Here is a 17,940-nt window from a genome sequence, read left to right as displayed (position 1 = left end):
GTTTCTAGGTATTCCGAAACCATTATCTAGATATTCCGATATCATTATTTTCAGATTATTTACAGATTATTACTCAGTCGTTTCCGATTGTTCGTATTGTATGCATGCTAGTTCATTTCGTGAATTCGCAATCTAAATTCTATAGTTTTGTTCATACAGAATTTATTTTACAATGCCTAAAGAAAAACAATCTGTTTCTAGTCGTCTTAAAAATATTGTTCGCGAATTTGGTGAAAATACATTTGCAACCGACGCTAGTGTATTACTATGTAAGTTTTGTAATATTAAAATTAACCACGAAAAAAAATTTAATATCACACAACATTTAAAAACCGAAAAACATATGAAGGCCGTTAAACGTGCAGAAAATCAAAGTGAAAAAAAAAAAAACAACAATTGGTTACCAACTCTACCAAAAAGTCCTCATTCAGTAAAGATTTGTGTTTTGCGTTGTTATCAGCAAATATACCACTGAATAAAGTTTCAAATCAAAGCTTTCGTACATTTTTGGAAACTTATACCGGAAATAATGTTCCTACAGAAACAAACTTGAGACTTAGATACATAGATGACATTTTTGACGAAACAATGAGTAAAATTAAACTTGAACTGTCTGGTAAAAAAGTTTGGGTCAGCATTGACGAAACTACCGATGTTGAAGGTAGGTTTGTTGCTAATGTAATTGTTGGTATACTTGAAGCAGATTACCCGGGTAAACAATATTTAGTTCATTCAGAACAATTAGAAAAAACAAATTATTCGACTATTTGCAGAGTATTCGACAAATCTATCGGAATCATTGGTATTCAACACGAGGATGTTTTATTGTTTACATCCGACGCCGCTCCCTATATGATAAAAGCTGGTAATACATTGAAAGCATTTTATTCCAAAATGATTCATATTACGTGTACAGCTCATGGACTCCACCGAGTAGCAGAGGAAGTAAGGGGCAAATTTAGTAATGTCGACAAACTTATTTATAGTGTTAAGAAAATATTTCGAAAAGCACCAAACCGTGTTCAACTGTTCAAAGATGAAGCTCCTCATTTAAATTTGCCACCGGAGCCTATTATAACACGTTGGAGTACGTGGATCATCGCCTCGAATTACTATTGTGAAAACATTGAAATCATACGTAAAATTCTCGAAAAACTAGACGCCGATGATGCTGTTAGCATCAAAGAGGCCAAAAAATATATTTCCAAAGCTGGTATTGAAAGAGATTTGGCCTACATAAAGTCCAATTTTACAATTTTAACAGTTTCCATTACCAAGTTACAAAAACAAGGGCTACCATTAGCTGAAGCTATAAATGTATTTGAAAATGTTGAAAAAGTTTTTGAAACCCTTCAAGGACCAATTGGAAAAGCTGTTTTTAATAAACTCAATAACGTCACCCACAAAAATGTCGGTCTTAAAATTTTAAAAAATATTTCAAATATATTATCTGGTGTAACTATGAACACAGAACTTGAACCTGGACTTCCTGAAGACTTTTCAACAGATGATCTCGTGTACTTTAAGTTTGCACCAATTACGTCAGTGGACATTGAGCGGTCGTTTTCAATGTACAAGACTACTAAGTAACAATCGAAGATCATTTCACTTTGAAAACTTGTACAAACATCTAATTATTCAATGTAACTTTCAAGGTAAATATATGTTTAAAAATATTTAAAATATATAGGTATCATTATTCATTATTAATTATAATTTATAATTTTTTTTTTATAACAGAACAATCGCAGAATAAATGAGTACCACAAGTCGTTTACCACAATAATTCCGATGTAATATTATTCAATTTTTTTTTTTTAATAATAATAATAGTTTACCACAATAATTCCGATGTAATATTATTCAATTTTTTTTTTAATAATAATAATAATTTTTTTTTTCGCATATTTTAGTATTTTTAGTGCATATTTAAGCGCTTATATGAATATTTTTAAGAGCATATTATTGCGCTTATAATAACCTTTTTTAGAGCTATAAGTTATGAGCCCTGCTGATAAGTATAAATAATTGCGTTTCTGCACAGTATTTTTTTCAAAATGTTTTTTGTTTGACTAAAAAATACAAAAATGTAAAATTATTATCTACCATTTTTTCTATGTATAGGATTTTAATTAAATTCATTTTATTTACTGATAAATTATGTACCCTATTTGTAGACTGTTACAAATGATTGATTTCAAATATTTTTGAAATAATTAAAATCATAATATTTTTTTTTTTTTTTTATAAAACCAATTATATTTAAGCATTCACTTAGTGACAGAAGGTTGATGAATAGTGTCAAGCTTGCATGACAATGTAAACTATTGTGTTTACGATCAACATTTATATTTTAAAATAATATACACTTTTCTTCTCTATATATATTATTGATACACTATATTTTATGCGGACAAAATCAGATAGCATATATACACAAATACTAGTGCTTAGATGATTCTGTCCATATCGATTTGGTGCATTCTTATCGTAAAAGAATTGGCCAAGGACTGGTTCAATCCGACTTCATATTTGTATGAAATATTTCGATTCGATCCTAGTTTAAACTATTATTGTTTCAGTTTGGTCCGGATCGGTCGGTCACGATTAGGGGTTACAGAGCGTTTAAAATCTAAATGAAAATAAATTTAAATTTTAAAGACATTTTTTTTTAGAATTAATAACCCGTATATTATTTAGGGAATCAGTATTTTAGCCCTGCGCCATTTTCTAATATACTTTTTAGTATATATATATATATATCAGAGCTCTTCTTGGTGTCTATTAATAATTATTTTCGAAAATATTTTCAAGAACAATGCTTGCCATTATTCTCGTTATGGTACGGTTGACATGGAAGGGCTTATATTCAGCTGCCAAGCCGTCCGTTAGAATTTTTATTTATATACACTGTATATATAAATGTAGTATATAGTATATAGTATGCACTTTTCTATGTATATAATATCAGTTTTTACATTTTTTTAATAATCCACGAGCAGTTTAAATCTCTACCAACTATACCAACTAACAATTATGTGGTATAATTCAAAACTTTCACAATTCAAATTTTTTTTTAGTTCGAATTACTGGTCCGCTCTATCGTATTATATTATATTTTCGGTACGGTTCGGTAGTAAAAAAATTAGAACACGTCCAGGCCATAAACTATTAAAGTACGAAATTTGTTTGTTTAGACTAACGGTTCGGTCTTGATTCACTCTAACAAATTATTTTAAATATTCAGACAGAACCAGTCTAAACAAAAATTTAGCAATTGATTCAGTCCCTTGCTAACATTTTCAGTCTGGTCCGGTCCCTAAAATTATAGACCATGCAGAGTACTAACATACACACACACACACACACACACACACACACACACATATATGTATATTTTTTACGGCTTCTTTATCCTCTTGTTTATTTTAATTTAAATTAATGTTTCCTATCGAATTGTATTAATAAAAATATTATTTAATTAAAACGGTAGATTAGACGGGGAAAAAAATCGATCAACTTTATTATAGTTTTTTCTTACAAGTTATGCAGTATCCAATTTGACTAACTAAATAACTGTTTTTCATCTCAAAAAAGGTATTAGAAAAATGTTTCTGAGTACATATATATATGTATAGGCTATGGGTTTACGCTAAATATATCTTCCAACTCTGTAAATTAATGTTATGGACAAAAAATAAATACTCTGACAAACTCTCATCGTGTCCAAAAACTATTTCGTTAATATCATAAATACTGGCTTTATATTATAGTAAAGAAGCTGAATTTATTGGTCCTGCCCGGGGGATACATATATTTTTTAGTTTAGAGTAATTATTGTTTCAAGTACTTATATTCAAGTGATATTTATTTTTATTTATTCATTTTTACATAGATTTATATATACCTCTAATCGTAAATTGTTAAAATCATCATTTTAACATTTAAAGTTCAGATATGTTTAGTCATTATTGAGATATAGCGATCGATGAGTGAATTAATAGTATTTTAATTTTATGTAAATATTTATATGTATAGCTTTATACGTGTACAAGGATTTTATAGAAATCGAACGTGATACCCACGAACGTAACGTAAAATAAGACTATTTTATATTTCACGTAGTAGGTATGTTAGCTTATTTCTAATTCGAACAAACTTATGGAAGCATAAACCATAAATAAGGTATAGTAGTGCATTAGACGTAATATAATTTCCGCGTGTATGAAGTGCAAGACAAGCCGATGACAAACCGTCAACAGTTCAGGAAAGTTTATCAGTGGCAAATCACTTTTGTGTCCTATCGAAACGGAAATGTCAGGAAAGGAATCTATAAGTCAACGTTTGCGTGGATGCACGTGCGCGTACCTATGAAAATTATTTCGCTGATATATTTTTTCGAAATAGTTAACTTTAACTTTATTAATAGTCATATTTGGAAAAAAAATCTTTGTGACGTCAATTAAAACGCACAAAACGTATTACAGTAGATAATATACGAGTATATATATTAATCTTTACGTATATTGTAGGCATACGAACTTAACCGTACAGTGGCGTAATTGAGAATGTTTCATGGGGGGGGGATCAAAATAAATTTGTATGGCAAACTTGTGGGGGTAATGCTTGTGAAATTCAGTAACACAATTTAGTCTGATATTTTTTAATACAATAGAAATATCTTCAGCAAGGCTTACTGCTTCTCTTAAATCATTTTTTTCTTTTTGTAGCAACTTACACAATGGTAATCCAAAAGAAAAAACCAATTGGAAAAATATTTTATTATAAAATAAAATTATTTATATTTATTAATTACTATTTACTTGTATAACTTGTAAGGATACAAGAAATTCTAAATCAATAGTTTTTAATAGTATATTAGCTTACGTTGCAGTGTAATCATTCCAATTAGGAATATTTTCTGTACCTATGATTTAACTACGAATGCAAATATTTCAATGAAATCTGTTACCGCATCATGATGCTGCACCCATCGTGTAGCACACAATCTTTTTAAAGTATTAACCTTAGGATCCTCATTACTATTTTCAATATTGGTTAAAAGAACATTTTGACAATTTGGTGTATTAAAGAAAACATAGACGTTTACGGATAAATATTTATAATAGGGGTTTTTTTTTTAGTTTCGTAATAATTTATAAGTTTGTATTTGAGCTATTTGTAGGTTTAAGACAATATATAAATACAGCTCATGGGGGGATCTATCCCCCATATCCCTCCCCGTAATTACGCCCTTGTAACCGTATACGTTTCGGTAACGTACATTATAACTTCATCAGCACTTTGATTAACATATTATATATTCGTGCAACGCATTAAACCGTATAATTCCGATAACATTTTGATTCGAACAATCGGTATTTATTGTACGTGTAATAAGATTTATATTAAAGTTGGAAAATTTTATACCTTCGTTATAAGTTCGATGAATATTGGTATTTCGTTTATTACGTTAAACAACTATACCATTATATTATATTAAAATAATTTTTAAGTCGGTTAAGGAAACCGCAATAATAGTACATACATGTAGTACAAATTTTATCTTGTTAAACTGTATTTCTTGCAAACAATTAATTAAATGATTTATTTATTATTTACATACGGAGTTCAGTTAAAATAAAATTAAGATTTACTTAATAGTCAAGCTTAATTATCAGTTGAAATGATCGCATTTGAATTTTATAAGTAGAAACTACTAGTCATACATGTATACCTTACGTGGAGCCATACGTTGCAATCGTGTGACTAATAACCAGACTAAAAATTTATTGTATCCGGATGACGAAAACATCTACGTGAGATATAAAACTAATCAAATACATGGCTAGGAATCGTTTTAACCGAAATACCATTATATACGGCATCATAATAAGCAAATTCTACTGTAATTGAATACATACAATTTTTATCAGATAAATGTTTGTCAATACAAAAAACGTAGTTTCTACCATCACCTATATTCATTGAATTATATATACAAGTATTGTATTGTACACAAATACACAAGACTCAATTCGTATGCAGCCCTGTAATACGGTGCATCCGAATAGCAAGCCAAAAAAATAAACATAAATTGGAATGTCCGAATTGCATGCCATCTCTTAGAGGGGTTTGTCCGAATTGCATGCCACATCTTAAAGAGGTCTATCCGAATTGCATACCATTTACCTCCAAGTTTATTTATAATGCACTTATGTGTACAATTTAAACTTTTTTTTTGACTTTTCTAATTTTTTAAAAAAAAACGGATGCATAGAAACCGATTATTTTCTTGATAGAAATATTTTTATCCAAGTAAATACGGGTAGGTTGTTCCACGATGGGTCACGGAGGTCCAGCTGAGAACTTTAACGACGCATAATATCATACACTTATTATTTTCAGACATTAAATATTACGACACCATCTATGTAATTAATGAAATAATAATAATTCTAACGATATATGGAACACTAAAATTGCTATAAGCAAAGGAAAAAAAAACGTTAGATAAAATGATTCAATAAATAACCCGGTTAATGGTATCAAACATATTATCAAAGGAAATAATACAAACTATTATTTAGATCAGCGGTTCTCAAACTTTTTTTTTTCGCGTACCACTTGAATATATTATCAGTAATGTACCACTAATAATAGAACCATATAAACTTTACATAATAAAATACATTTATTTTAAACATAAAGGCATTAAAATACTACAATAAAATTACTATTTATTTATTAATAAAAATGTATTTGTGTTTTTAAATTAATATAAGAGTTAAATATCGAATTTTTAATTTCCGTTCTATCACGGCCTTTCGCGTACCACCTTATAGTCTTTCGCGTACCACTAGTGGTACGCGTACCACAGTTTGAGAACCGTTGATTTAGATTGAAAGCATGTTATGTAAAAACACAGTAATACGGAAAAAAAATATTTTGCCATGACATTCGTTTGAGAAATAAACAAAAAGTGCAAAATATATGGTAATCTTTGAATAGTTATTGTTAATTAAAATACGATGTATTACCGTCTAATCTCATTTATTATCTGCGAAATTGAAGAACATTACGTCTACACACTGATATTTGAAAATTAAACTGGAATAATTAATTTGTAAACATTCGTTTACTTGGAGAATTATTTTATTATTTTATTCAGGAAACACTTACGTGTCCTAAAATTTTTCACAGTTTGTACACCATTTTTTCGCTCCTAATCAGCTCTAATTGCCATACAATAACCCATATAGAATCCTCGAATAATAATTAATACGACAATCGAAAATATGAGAGTGTAGTAAAATTTATTTTTATTTTTAAAGTAAATTTTTAATATTTATAAGAAGAAAGTATCACTCTACACGTAATGTATTAATATAAAGCTTATAATTTTATCATTTTTAGAAATGTTTCATTATAATAAACGCATAATATTTCATGTAGTAACTTTAAATCTCTTTGACTAAATGGTATGATTTATTCAGGCATATGTATTTCTCGCACAACATTTAAACGTGACATTAAATATTTCGTATGTTAAACAAATACAGTAGAAATCACTATAACGAGTATCGCTTAGAACGAGATACTGCTTACAACGAGCAAAACGTTAGGTCCCGGCACGAGCGCATATGATTGTATGTTAAAATATACGTATAAAACGAGTATGGTTATTACGAGTTATCGGCTATAACGAGTAAAATACATTGAACTATATGATAACTGGAATGCTCACTAGACAGTGTTGCCCGAGCGATCGTGTTAAAAAAAGATAGCATATCAATTAGGTGTTTTCTTCTTTGTTTAACATGTACTGCTATATAGGAAAATATATTTAAAAACGTGAATCTGTTGCAATATGTGTTTGAAAACAAAACTGGTTATCAAATAATTATTTTTAAGCTTGAAGGCTTAAACTACCACGTATCAAGTACTAATGAATGTATGTAGTGTCAGTGATAGAAATTGTTATTATATTATGTATGGTAAAAATAAGTAAAAATCTAATCTTAAGTGACATTTTTCATTTCAAGTATGCGCCTCTAGTATTCTAGTGCGTACTTAACAAAATTTTCTTTCACATAAAAACTTAAAAAGCTATCAGATTGCCGTGGCCGTCCACTCATAGTTGAAATTATTTGGAATCATCCAATCATGTAATTTGTATTGGGTACATGGGTGACAAAAAACTTACTTCAAATATTTAATTTATTTAAATTTATAATTGTGTTGTTAAGAAGTAGAAATAGAAGACTACGAGGGGTTGGTCACGCTTGGAGGAGCCAAAATCCACTATTGCATGCAGTGATTGAACAAAATCCTATAGGTAAAAAGCCCTTGAGAAGAACTAGAATGTGGTGGGGAAATGTTATAAAAAAGGATGTTGAACAGATGGGAGGTTACTCCAATTGGAGACTTAGCACTGAATAGAGTTGGATGGAAGCTTGATTATGAGACGGGATGGTCTTAAAGACCCAATAAACCGTAAGAAGAAGAAGAAGAAGAAGAATTGTATTGGTTCTTCAGAATATGGTAGTTCCCGGGATCAACTATACATGTGTCTTGCCTTAGAGTTCTTGGTGCACTTTTGGTTGTTTTTTCCGATCATCAATATCGTTTCTTTGTTGATGATATTCGTAAAAATCATGTTTAATATCAAAACACCATAAATCCCGCATTTGGCATGCACTCAAGTCGCCTAACCTTTGAACCATGCCTACATGTAAAACAAAGGTGTCCTCACGGGAAGTAGGCAAAAGGAGTAGTTGCCCCCTCATGGGCTTTAATTTAAGTGTTTGTTATTTATTATTTATATCACACTAGGAAAATTCATAAGTGTAAATACATGTATGAAGTTTACTCCCTCCCCCCTAATAAAAATGTCTAGGGACACCACTCGTGTAGGGGGTGTATACATTGTGCATATATTGTATACGGAGATGAACGTTCCCACAAGACTATTGCGATACACCGTATTATCGTACAATCGTGTATAAATAGATTTTACGCATTCCTTCCCCTTGAACGTCATACTAGTATATTTTGGTTTGGATGTTTATAAAATTGCATTTATTTTTTTTATTGATCCCATTAAATGTGAACTGAAAGCCTTACTGAATCAAATAATATTATTTTTATTATGTATATTTAATGGTTTGTTTTATATTTTAAATGCATGTTCTTAGGATTATAAAAATATAAATACATTTGCGTACATTTTTTAACATTTTTAAAAGTAATTTAAATTAATGGGTAGATAAATGATAAATTACCGACCCATATTATTGTGTTTGTTCTAAATATTTTTAGATTCAAGTTTGATCGAATTATAAAAAAAACTATTGCAATACAATGTAACGCTCATATTGTAAATTAATAAATATAATTAATTATAAAATATAAAATATAAATATAACAACTAATAAAAATTAAATACTTATAAATTATAATACATTTTTCATTTTTAATGATAAAAGTAAAATACATTTTACTCTGTATATTTTATATTTTTTTTTTTTTTTGCATATTTGGAAATTTTTAATGCATAAATACATACTCGTATTACAATAATTTTAAGTGCATAAAAATCCGAACATAAACATCATACACATGTATTACACTAAAAGCAATAGGTCAGTCATGTTATTGATTTATAAAATTATCGAAGAAGCATTTCACATTTCACGCATGTGCACTACACCCAACGGCACGATAAGTAGCGCGTATAATGAAACTCGTGAACCCATGGAAGGAGCAAACCCATCTGAATGCGATACTATCTCTGCATGTATGTGTTTTTGTATTTTATTTCCGTTGTTTATATGCTCATAACGTTTCTGTTTCAGATGGTAATATCAATAACTACTAACTACGCTTTAGTCGTTTCGCGAAATGTTTCTTCGCTTTGCCGGAATTGTTAATACGATATCGTATAGTTTTCTATTCGAGCCTTAGACCCAAAAGCGAGTAGAGTATCAAAAAGTAATGTTGCGTGCTGACTACATGCGTGTGCTATATATATATTCGTAAGATATGATAACGCGAACTAAATATAAAAAGAAAAATCTACTTATTAGGTGACACCATTGATTATTATTAAATATATTTAATCAATGGTAATACGTTAAATTATTAAAACGACCCACGAACAAACGTTTTAAGGTTTAAGCACTAATTACGGTAAATATTAAATATCACATTTACGTAGTCGAATTTCAAAGTCCAAGGAATCCAGCCATGCCACTGTGCCTCAGGCAATAATTTGGTGAAGTCCTCCGGATTGCCATCGTATCTCTTCGGTCGACAATTCAAGATCAGATGTCGCGTCGATTAGCACTCATGCACCGCAGAACTCTATCACACACACTGAATTTTTGTCGCTTATACGTGATATGTGTCTGATCCAACGTTTTCCTGGGGTCGTCCATACCTGGGGGACTGAAGTGCGTGTGTTGTACGTGACCGCGGGTTAGTATACCGTTGTTTCGACATGGTATTCGAACGACGAGAAAAACTGCTTCGCGGTGGTTTGGACACTGGAGCACTCGTTCGAATCACACGAGTTTGACTATAGTCCCCGCGTGAATTATAACAATGATAGTGTACTTTAGACGTACGAAAAATCTTTAACGTGATCCAATTTGTATGTTCTCCTTTTGATCTCTATTCTGCCGTATACTTAGTAATCAGGGGCGGACTGGGCCACTGTGCTACTGTGCATTTGCACAGTGGGCCGGTGTCATATTATATTCATCGGGCCGGTGCGAAATAACCCAACGTGTATTGAATTAAAAATATTTTTGAAACAGATAATTGAATTTGTTTATTTGTATACAATTTTGATTCCCCGAGTATTACCATTGATAAAATATACGAATAAATAATAGTATATGTATATTTAATAAATGGTATACGTAATACGCTAGTCAATGTATATATTATATTATATATATATATATATATATGATAAATCGCTGCGCTATCAGCGGTCGACCGCCGCTGGGGAATACCGGAAAACATATTCTTAAAATAGTTTATAGTTATTACAGTATTGAGTCTATAATAGCCTAGACAGTAGACACTATCACTATGATAGTATGAATGCACAATACGAATTGATTTCTTATTCCCATAATTTTGATTGCGTCGTGTACTCGCACATCGCATTGCTATAATTTAAAACATAAAATGATGAAAAAAAAAACTAAAAGGTGGAGCTGAAAAGCTTCGTTTAAAAAAAATGATCAATTTCAAAGCTGTTGCCAATGACCCAAAACAAAAAAAAATTGAATTTGGATTGGATCGCTCTAACAAAGTATTCGTAGGTAAGTATAAAGAATTTAGTATACTATAGATTCTTATTTCAAGGTACTGATTCATTAATTACGTTTGTTATACATTACATCAAAGATTTTAATATTGAATTAATAATATTTAATTGAATTGCAGATTAAATAATATCTAATAATCTATATTTACTAATCTGTAAATTAAAATGTTTAACGGGTTAACTGGATTCATTTTTCTTTCAATATAATTGGTATGTAAATATGTGATTACTTTTTAATATTATTTGTATTCTAAATATTTAGATGATTGTTCAACACAACAAAAAACAACAAAGTTGCTCAGTTAAAACTGTAGAAAACAATCCTTCGGTGAGTAAACTTTTTTTAATGATATATTACTAGATAGGTATTCTTGTAATCTTGTTCGGTAAGATCTACCTTATACTTATTATGTTGTGTATAAATTATTATTAATTAGTTAATGTTTTTACTACCTATTTTAATATTAAACATTTATTATGATTGTTCAGATGTATTCAACTGCTAAAAATCAAACCGAGCAAAGTAGTGTATCCTGTTCGTTTTCGTTACCTGAGGTTGAGGAACATATTGCTGCAGAAAAAATATATTCATTTGTGATTCCCAAAAAAAGTTCTATTAATCAAAAAATGGATTTTATGAAACAACATCCTTGTCAACCAACTGTACTGCATAATGTTTCATGGTCTCTTTTCAAACTTTATAATAGAGAAGATCAGAGAGGTAAACCCATTTTGCGAAAATGGTTGACATTACAATGTGTTAAAAATAATGAGGTTAAAGCCTTGTATTGCAGTATATGTATTGCTTTCTCTACATCATCAACCAATTTTTCTACTGGCTGCACAAATTTCAGAAATATTTATGCAGCTGTAGAATCTCATGAAATTAGCAAAGTACATATTTGTGCTGTTGAAAGTTATGTCAAAGCTTCAAGTAATGATAGTATTGAATATTTGATCAACCGTAATGTGATGAATATGAAAAAAAAAACAAGTCGAAGAAAGAATTCATGTATTAAAACAAGTATTTGAAATAATAAAATTTTTGGGTAAGCAAAATTTGCCTTATCGTGGAACTGGTGACACAGAAGGGCTGTACAAGATGAATGATGTTAATATCAATAGAGGTAATTTTTTGGAGCTTTTGAAATTTACTGCTGAAAGAGATGCAATTTTAAGACAATATTTAGACAATGCTATATTGTCAAGTAAAAAACGAAAATTAAATATGGATCAACGGCAAAAAAATTCTAAGGGAAGAGGATCATTAGTTACACTTGTATCCAAAACTACTGTTAATAAAGTAATTGAAGGTATACTAGAAACTATGAGGAAACATATTCGTGAAGAAATGGGTGATCAGCATTTTAGTATACAAGTATGACAATTTTAAATCAACATATTTCTTATTTTTAATTAAAAATTCATTGTTTTTACTATTTTAGTTTGACAGTACTCAAGATATTGGAGCTACGGACCAAGCCACTATCTGCTTTCGCTACTTAAATAATACAGATATTAAAGAGCGCCTTTTTGCCGTCATTAAAGTAGAAGATTCAGCAGGTAAAAGTTTATATGAACTATTAAAAACTTGCTTTGACAAACATAATATAAATTTTAAAAATGTCATTGGTGAATCTTTTGACGGTGCTTCTAACATGAGAGGAGAGTTTAACGGTTTGCAGTCTTTTATTAAGCAACAAAACGAAAACAGTATTTATGTTTGGTGCTATGCCCATATTCTAAATTTGTGTATTTGTGATACCTGTGACAATTTAGCAGCCAAGAATTTATTTGGGTTCTTGAATCGCTTGAGTACATTCTTTTCTGATTCTTATAAACGAATGGACATTTGGAAGAAAAATCAAGAAAATTTAGGTGTTGGAGTAAAAAAACTTAGAAAGCTACAAAAAATCGGGGAAACAAGGTGGTGGTCCAGAGAAAAAGCACTTAAATGGGTTTTCGACGGAGAAGATTGCTTATACACAACTATTGTCAGTGCTTTAGATTTTATTTGTTCATCAAAAAAATTTGATCAAAAATCCATATATGAAGCAACTTCATTAAAAAATAAATTGTGTGAATTCCAAGTTATTTTAACAGCCCATTTATTTATTAAAGTTTTTGATTCAGCCGGACCAACATCATCATATTTGCAGTCCAGTAATTTAGATCTTTTGGCTGGTTGGTTAATGGTAGAAAATACAATTGATGAAATTGGAAAAATAAATTTTGATACAATTGTCGTTGAAGCAGAGAAATTCTCACAAAATATGAATGATAAATTTACAAATTTTGAATTGAATGATAGTATAGTTGTGGAAGATAAATTACCATTAATACGTTCTAGACATAAGAAGCGCAATTATGATGAAATGTGTTCAGATGAACATATTATAAATCCTATTGATAAGTTTAGAGTAGAAGTTTTTCAATGCACTATTGATCAATTGAGAAGCAGTTTTATTCAAAGATTTTCAAGCAATAGAGAAATTATAGCAGATATTCAGTATTTATTACCAAAAAATTTTCAATATGCAAAGGATAACAGTCTACCAGAATCAGCATTAAAAATTTTATCAAAATTATCATCAATAAACCATCAGAAATTAGTGTCTGAATTGAACCATTTCTCAAAAATATATGATAACATTGCAAAGCCTCTGAATTCAAATACTTCAAAAATGTATAATGATGATGATGATGATATGTTTCAAGATAATGAAGAATTTTTTCTAGACTGGGATAAAAATGATGAAATGAATTTAGAAGTTAAAGGTAAAATATATCAATATATACTGTTTTTATATTTTAGTTATATATGTTTAGTAAAAAATATGTTTGTCTTTTTTATAGGGTGTGAAAAATCAAAAACTTCCAATAATAATCATAATACAAAATCATGCTTAATATGTCTACAAAAATTAATTACCAATTAAATATGCATTCACCTGCATATTGTAATTTTTATGCTGCAGTTGAATTTGTTTTAACACTCTCTGTTACACAGGTTAATTGTGAAAGAGCATTCAGTAAGCTTAAAATAATTAAAAATCGTTTACGCTCTTCATTAAATCAAGACCATCTTGAAGCATTCATGCTTATGTCAATAGAAAAAGATATATTAGATGCTATTGACTTCAAAGAAATACTAAATATACTAAAAAATTCTTCATCATTGATGAACCAGATGTTATCGTTGTAAAAACCAAAGTGTAACCATATAATATTATTTATTTTAAATATTATAATATCTGTTATAAATTATGTGTAAATGTTAGTCGTTAATAAATAGTTATTTTACTATTGTACATTTATATTTTGTACTATTTATTATAGATGCTACAGATGTATTTAAAGTATGAACAGTTAAGTTAAATAAAATTTGTTAATTTGTCTAGAAGTAATTTTTTTTTATTTCTATAAACAAAGTTTAAATACATATTATTAAACAGTGATTTAAAAACTCTTATGATAAATTATTTTTGGGAAAATCAGTAAAAAAAAATTTTCATTTTACAATATATATATATTATATTTTAAAGAAAATTAAACTTAAATTACAATATCCAAATATAAAAACATACTTATTTAATTGATAAATTTAAAAACTAAAAAATATGAAGAGGTAAAAATTTTTTGAAATCTTGGTTTTATGTACGGTAGGGGCCGATTTTTTTTTGCAGAACAGTGGGCCGATTGGGTCCCAGTCCGCCCCTGTTAGTAATCCAACGTGTGGACAGAGTAACGATAAATACAAATAAAAATAAAACCGTTCACGAGCTCTGCAGACCATTTGTATGACTCGCGCAAACATAAAATACAACATAGACCAACAGCTGCTGTATTTAATATAAATGCGTGATTTGTTGAGTAGAACATATCGTCGGTATAGCGGTTACTGTAACTTTCCTTCGATAACACAATCCGTTATAGTGCACTGTAATTTAGACCAAAGACCAAAGAAAGAAAACACGTTCAATTAAAGACGAAAAATTATTACGTTTTTAAAACGATGAAAACCTAAATTCCGCTGAACAAATTCGTTTACCAACGAGAAAGCGACGATAAGGACGCGGAAAATGATTATACAACAATAAGAATCATTACGTCCACAGAACAGACTTTAATCGTTTTAAAAATATTTTCTTTTACTTTGGGTTTTCGAATATACCGAGCTTACAAAAGAACTGTCGAATTCTTGGTACCGAAACCTTTGCTTTATTTAAAAGTGCTCTGGTTTTGTCACCGCTCAACAAAACTGTATAAACTACTGTCTCTGTTCAATGGTTGGTTAAATCATTTATAAAGGATTTGACTTTTTTTTTTAAAAAACACACAAACGTAAAATCAAATAATATAATATAATATAATATAGAGTACTGCTAACAATTATACTACAGAATACTAATAATATTCTGAAATGCAGGCATGTGTTGGGTACAAGGGATTTTATTACTGTAAATATGATTTAGATGTCATTTTCGCACTTGTATTAGATACATTTTTTAATTTAAATTAATTTATTAAACGTCTTTTAATAGATAATGATTGTTTATACTTTAATTGTCCATATGATTATTTTATCCATAATAAATGTGATATGTTGATATGTATATGATATTTTGCTATTATTATGATTTAAAAAAAAATATATTTACAAAAAAAAAAATAACATTATAGTCACAGTTTTACTATATAAGTGTTGTGTAGAATGACATGGAATGAACACCAGACTGTGTAATAAAAACAAAAATATAAAGCATGAATAAAATGTAGAGGTACCTTTGTACGAGTACCTAAATATATATATATAATTAAGGTGGAACGGCGATATCCTTACCAAATTGTAATACAACCCATAGGTGTACAGTGAAAATTAAATTAAGATTTGGAAATTAGACTTTCTTGTGGTAATTTATTGTCTGATTTACTTAAGACAATATTACTATCTAATTTAATATCACTGTGTTATTAGCTGACGCTAACGCAAAACTTTTTGCAACCACCACAGTGATTTTTACAGATGGCATTATTTCTTCATTGTTATGGTGACGGTTTATTAAATATTCAACTGTCCATCATCGATCACGCGTGCCCGTTGAAACATCAAGCCACTACATTGTTATTTCTCTTCTGCCAAAATCCCATTATGAACCCCATTGTAAAGTAACAAACCTTTAACGTTAGTAGTATTAAAATAATAAAAGTGCAAAACACTTATACTCGTGTACCGTTATCGACATAATAATATTATAATATATTATGTCAATTACAATATTACATGATAAATTGCTTTAAATGGTATCACAAAATAAATTATTTGTTTTCTGCATATTGTATCGAACATCCAGGAATATTTTTTTCGTAATGTGTATTTGATGTCAGGAAAAATATTTACGTAACACAGTATTATAATGTTGTGACTATATTTACCGTAACCTCAGCGTCTCCGACTAAAAATATATGTATAAAATACTCAAGTTTTACAAACACAACAATATGATTGATGTTTATGATGTCGGAAGAATATTGTTGGCTCGGATGTGATGAAATATCGCACATTTGTTAACTGCAAAAAAGCATTCATATACAATGTTCTTCTTTATTTCTCTTGTACAAAAAACCTTTTGATTTATTTAAATATAAACATTTTTTTAAATTAAATTTACGCACTTTACATATATTTTGTAAATTGCTGTTGGGCGTAAATAAAATAGATAAATAAACATTTTTATACTGAGAATTTAAAATATATAATATTTCATAGAATCACAGTTTAAATAAAACAAAATTGTTTTATTTTATTATTGATTTCAACTATTACATAATTTACATATATATTCCTAATTAATACAATATTCAACATTACATATATCACGTGATACTACAACGGGTAAAAATAAAATGGCTTACAATATCTATTAACTAATCATTATATATGACAATTATGTACTAAAAATATGCAATTTTAATTTAGATATGTGATCAAAATTAACAAGTTATACGACTTATATAAGTACTACATCGGACAGTGATTTACGTAATTTCTAGAACTGGGTAACATGAAAACTGGATATATTTCTGGATCTAATTTAAGAACTATTTTTCAAAAAATATGTGCAATTAAAAAAAAAACTTAATTTAAAATCTGAGGTAATTAATACGTGACTAATGCTAATTATTGTCTATTAATTTCATTTAAATATTTTTGGTGGACCTATCGAAAAATATTTGTCACACATCCAACTATGTATTCCTTTTTCGTGTAATCGATTTATTATTATCGATTAAAGTATATACTCGATATTTATTAATAATTATCGTTGTGCGAATGAAAATTAAAATGTTACGAATAATCAATCTCTGGTTCTGTAGTAATCAAAAAAAAAATCTATTTTATATTTTACTTATTTAAATAAAAATGTTATGTTATTTAAATACGTAATGTACCATAACATTTAAATCTAGGTCATCTATCATAGCAGATGGGTCGGGTTATTCCTAAAGCGATGGCACTTATCAAAGCCCACACACTATGTCAAATCGTATTACTGAGACAGCTGACAACAATGACTGAGTCTCTGGAATATTTTAAC

General features: G+C 29.0%; 3 protein-coding genes across 3 annotated transcripts; all 3 read left to right on the top strand.

Moving 5' to 3' along the window:
• Window positions 1-386: 386 nt before the first annotated feature.
• Window positions 387-1,810, top strand: LOC112690459. Its single transcript, XM_025564475.1, has 2 exons — window positions 387-1,655; window positions 1,741-1,810. Exon 1 carries the CDS (start codon window positions 589-591, stop codon window positions 1,588-1,590), a length of 1,002 nt encoding a protein of 333 aa, XP_025420260.1. The 5' UTR covers window positions 387-588; the 3' UTR covers window positions 1,591-1,655; window positions 1,741-1,810.
• A 9,825-nt stretch (window positions 1,811-11,635) lies between these two features.
• On the top strand, window positions 11,636-12,447 carry LOC112690463. The gene has a single exon (XM_025564478.1). It carries the CDS (start codon window positions 11,819-11,821, stop codon window positions 12,371-12,373), a length of 555 nt encoding a protein of 184 aa, XP_025420263.1. The 5' UTR covers window positions 11,636-11,818; the 3' UTR covers window positions 12,374-12,447.
• LOC112690455 (zinc finger MYM-type protein 1-like) lies at window positions 12,371-14,280 on the top strand. Its single transcript, XM_025564471.1, has 3 exons — window positions 12,371-12,719; window positions 12,787-14,119; window positions 14,198-14,280. The coding sequence occupies exons 1-3, from the start codon at window positions 12,444-12,446 to the stop codon at window positions 14,278-14,280; spliced, it is 1,692 nt and encodes a 563-aa protein (XP_025420256.1). The 5' UTR covers window positions 12,371-12,443.
• Window positions 14,281-17,940: the final 3,660 nt, after the last annotated feature.

The sequence above is a fragment of the Sipha flava genome, unplaced genomic scaffold, assembly GCF_003268045.1.
Source record: "Sipha flava isolate LNK unplaced genomic scaffold, YSA_version1 50567_pilon_pilon, whole genome shotgun sequence".
Lineage (NCBI taxonomy): Eukaryota > Metazoa > Arthropoda > Insecta > Hemiptera > Aphididae > Sipha > Sipha flava.
This window is presented reverse-complemented; position numbering and strand designations above follow the sequence as displayed.

What these genes read in the sequence shown, in the direction of transcription:
- LOC112690455 (XM_025564471.1), top strand. Translation starts at nt 12,444, where the DNA reads ATGAATGATGTTAATATCAATAGAGGTAATTTTTTGGAGCTTTTGAAA. An exon ending in ATCAGCATTTTAGTATACAA is followed by an intron (nt 12,720 to 12,786) that starts GTATGACAATTT and finishes TTACTATTTTAG; the next exon opens with TTTGACAGTACTCAAGATAT. An exon ending in AATGAATTTAGAAGTTAAAG is followed by an intron (nt 14,120 to 14,197) that starts GTAAAATATATC and finishes TCTTTTTTATAG; the next exon opens with GGTGTGAAAAATCAAAAACT.
- LOC112690459 (XM_025564475.1), top strand. Translation starts at nt 589, where the DNA reads ATGAGTAAAATTAAACTTGAACTGTCTGGTAAAAAAGTTTGGGTCAGC.
- LOC112690463 (XM_025564478.1), top strand. Translation starts at nt 11,819, where the DNA reads ATGATTGTTCAGATGTATTCAACTGCTAAAAATCAAACCGAGCAAAGT.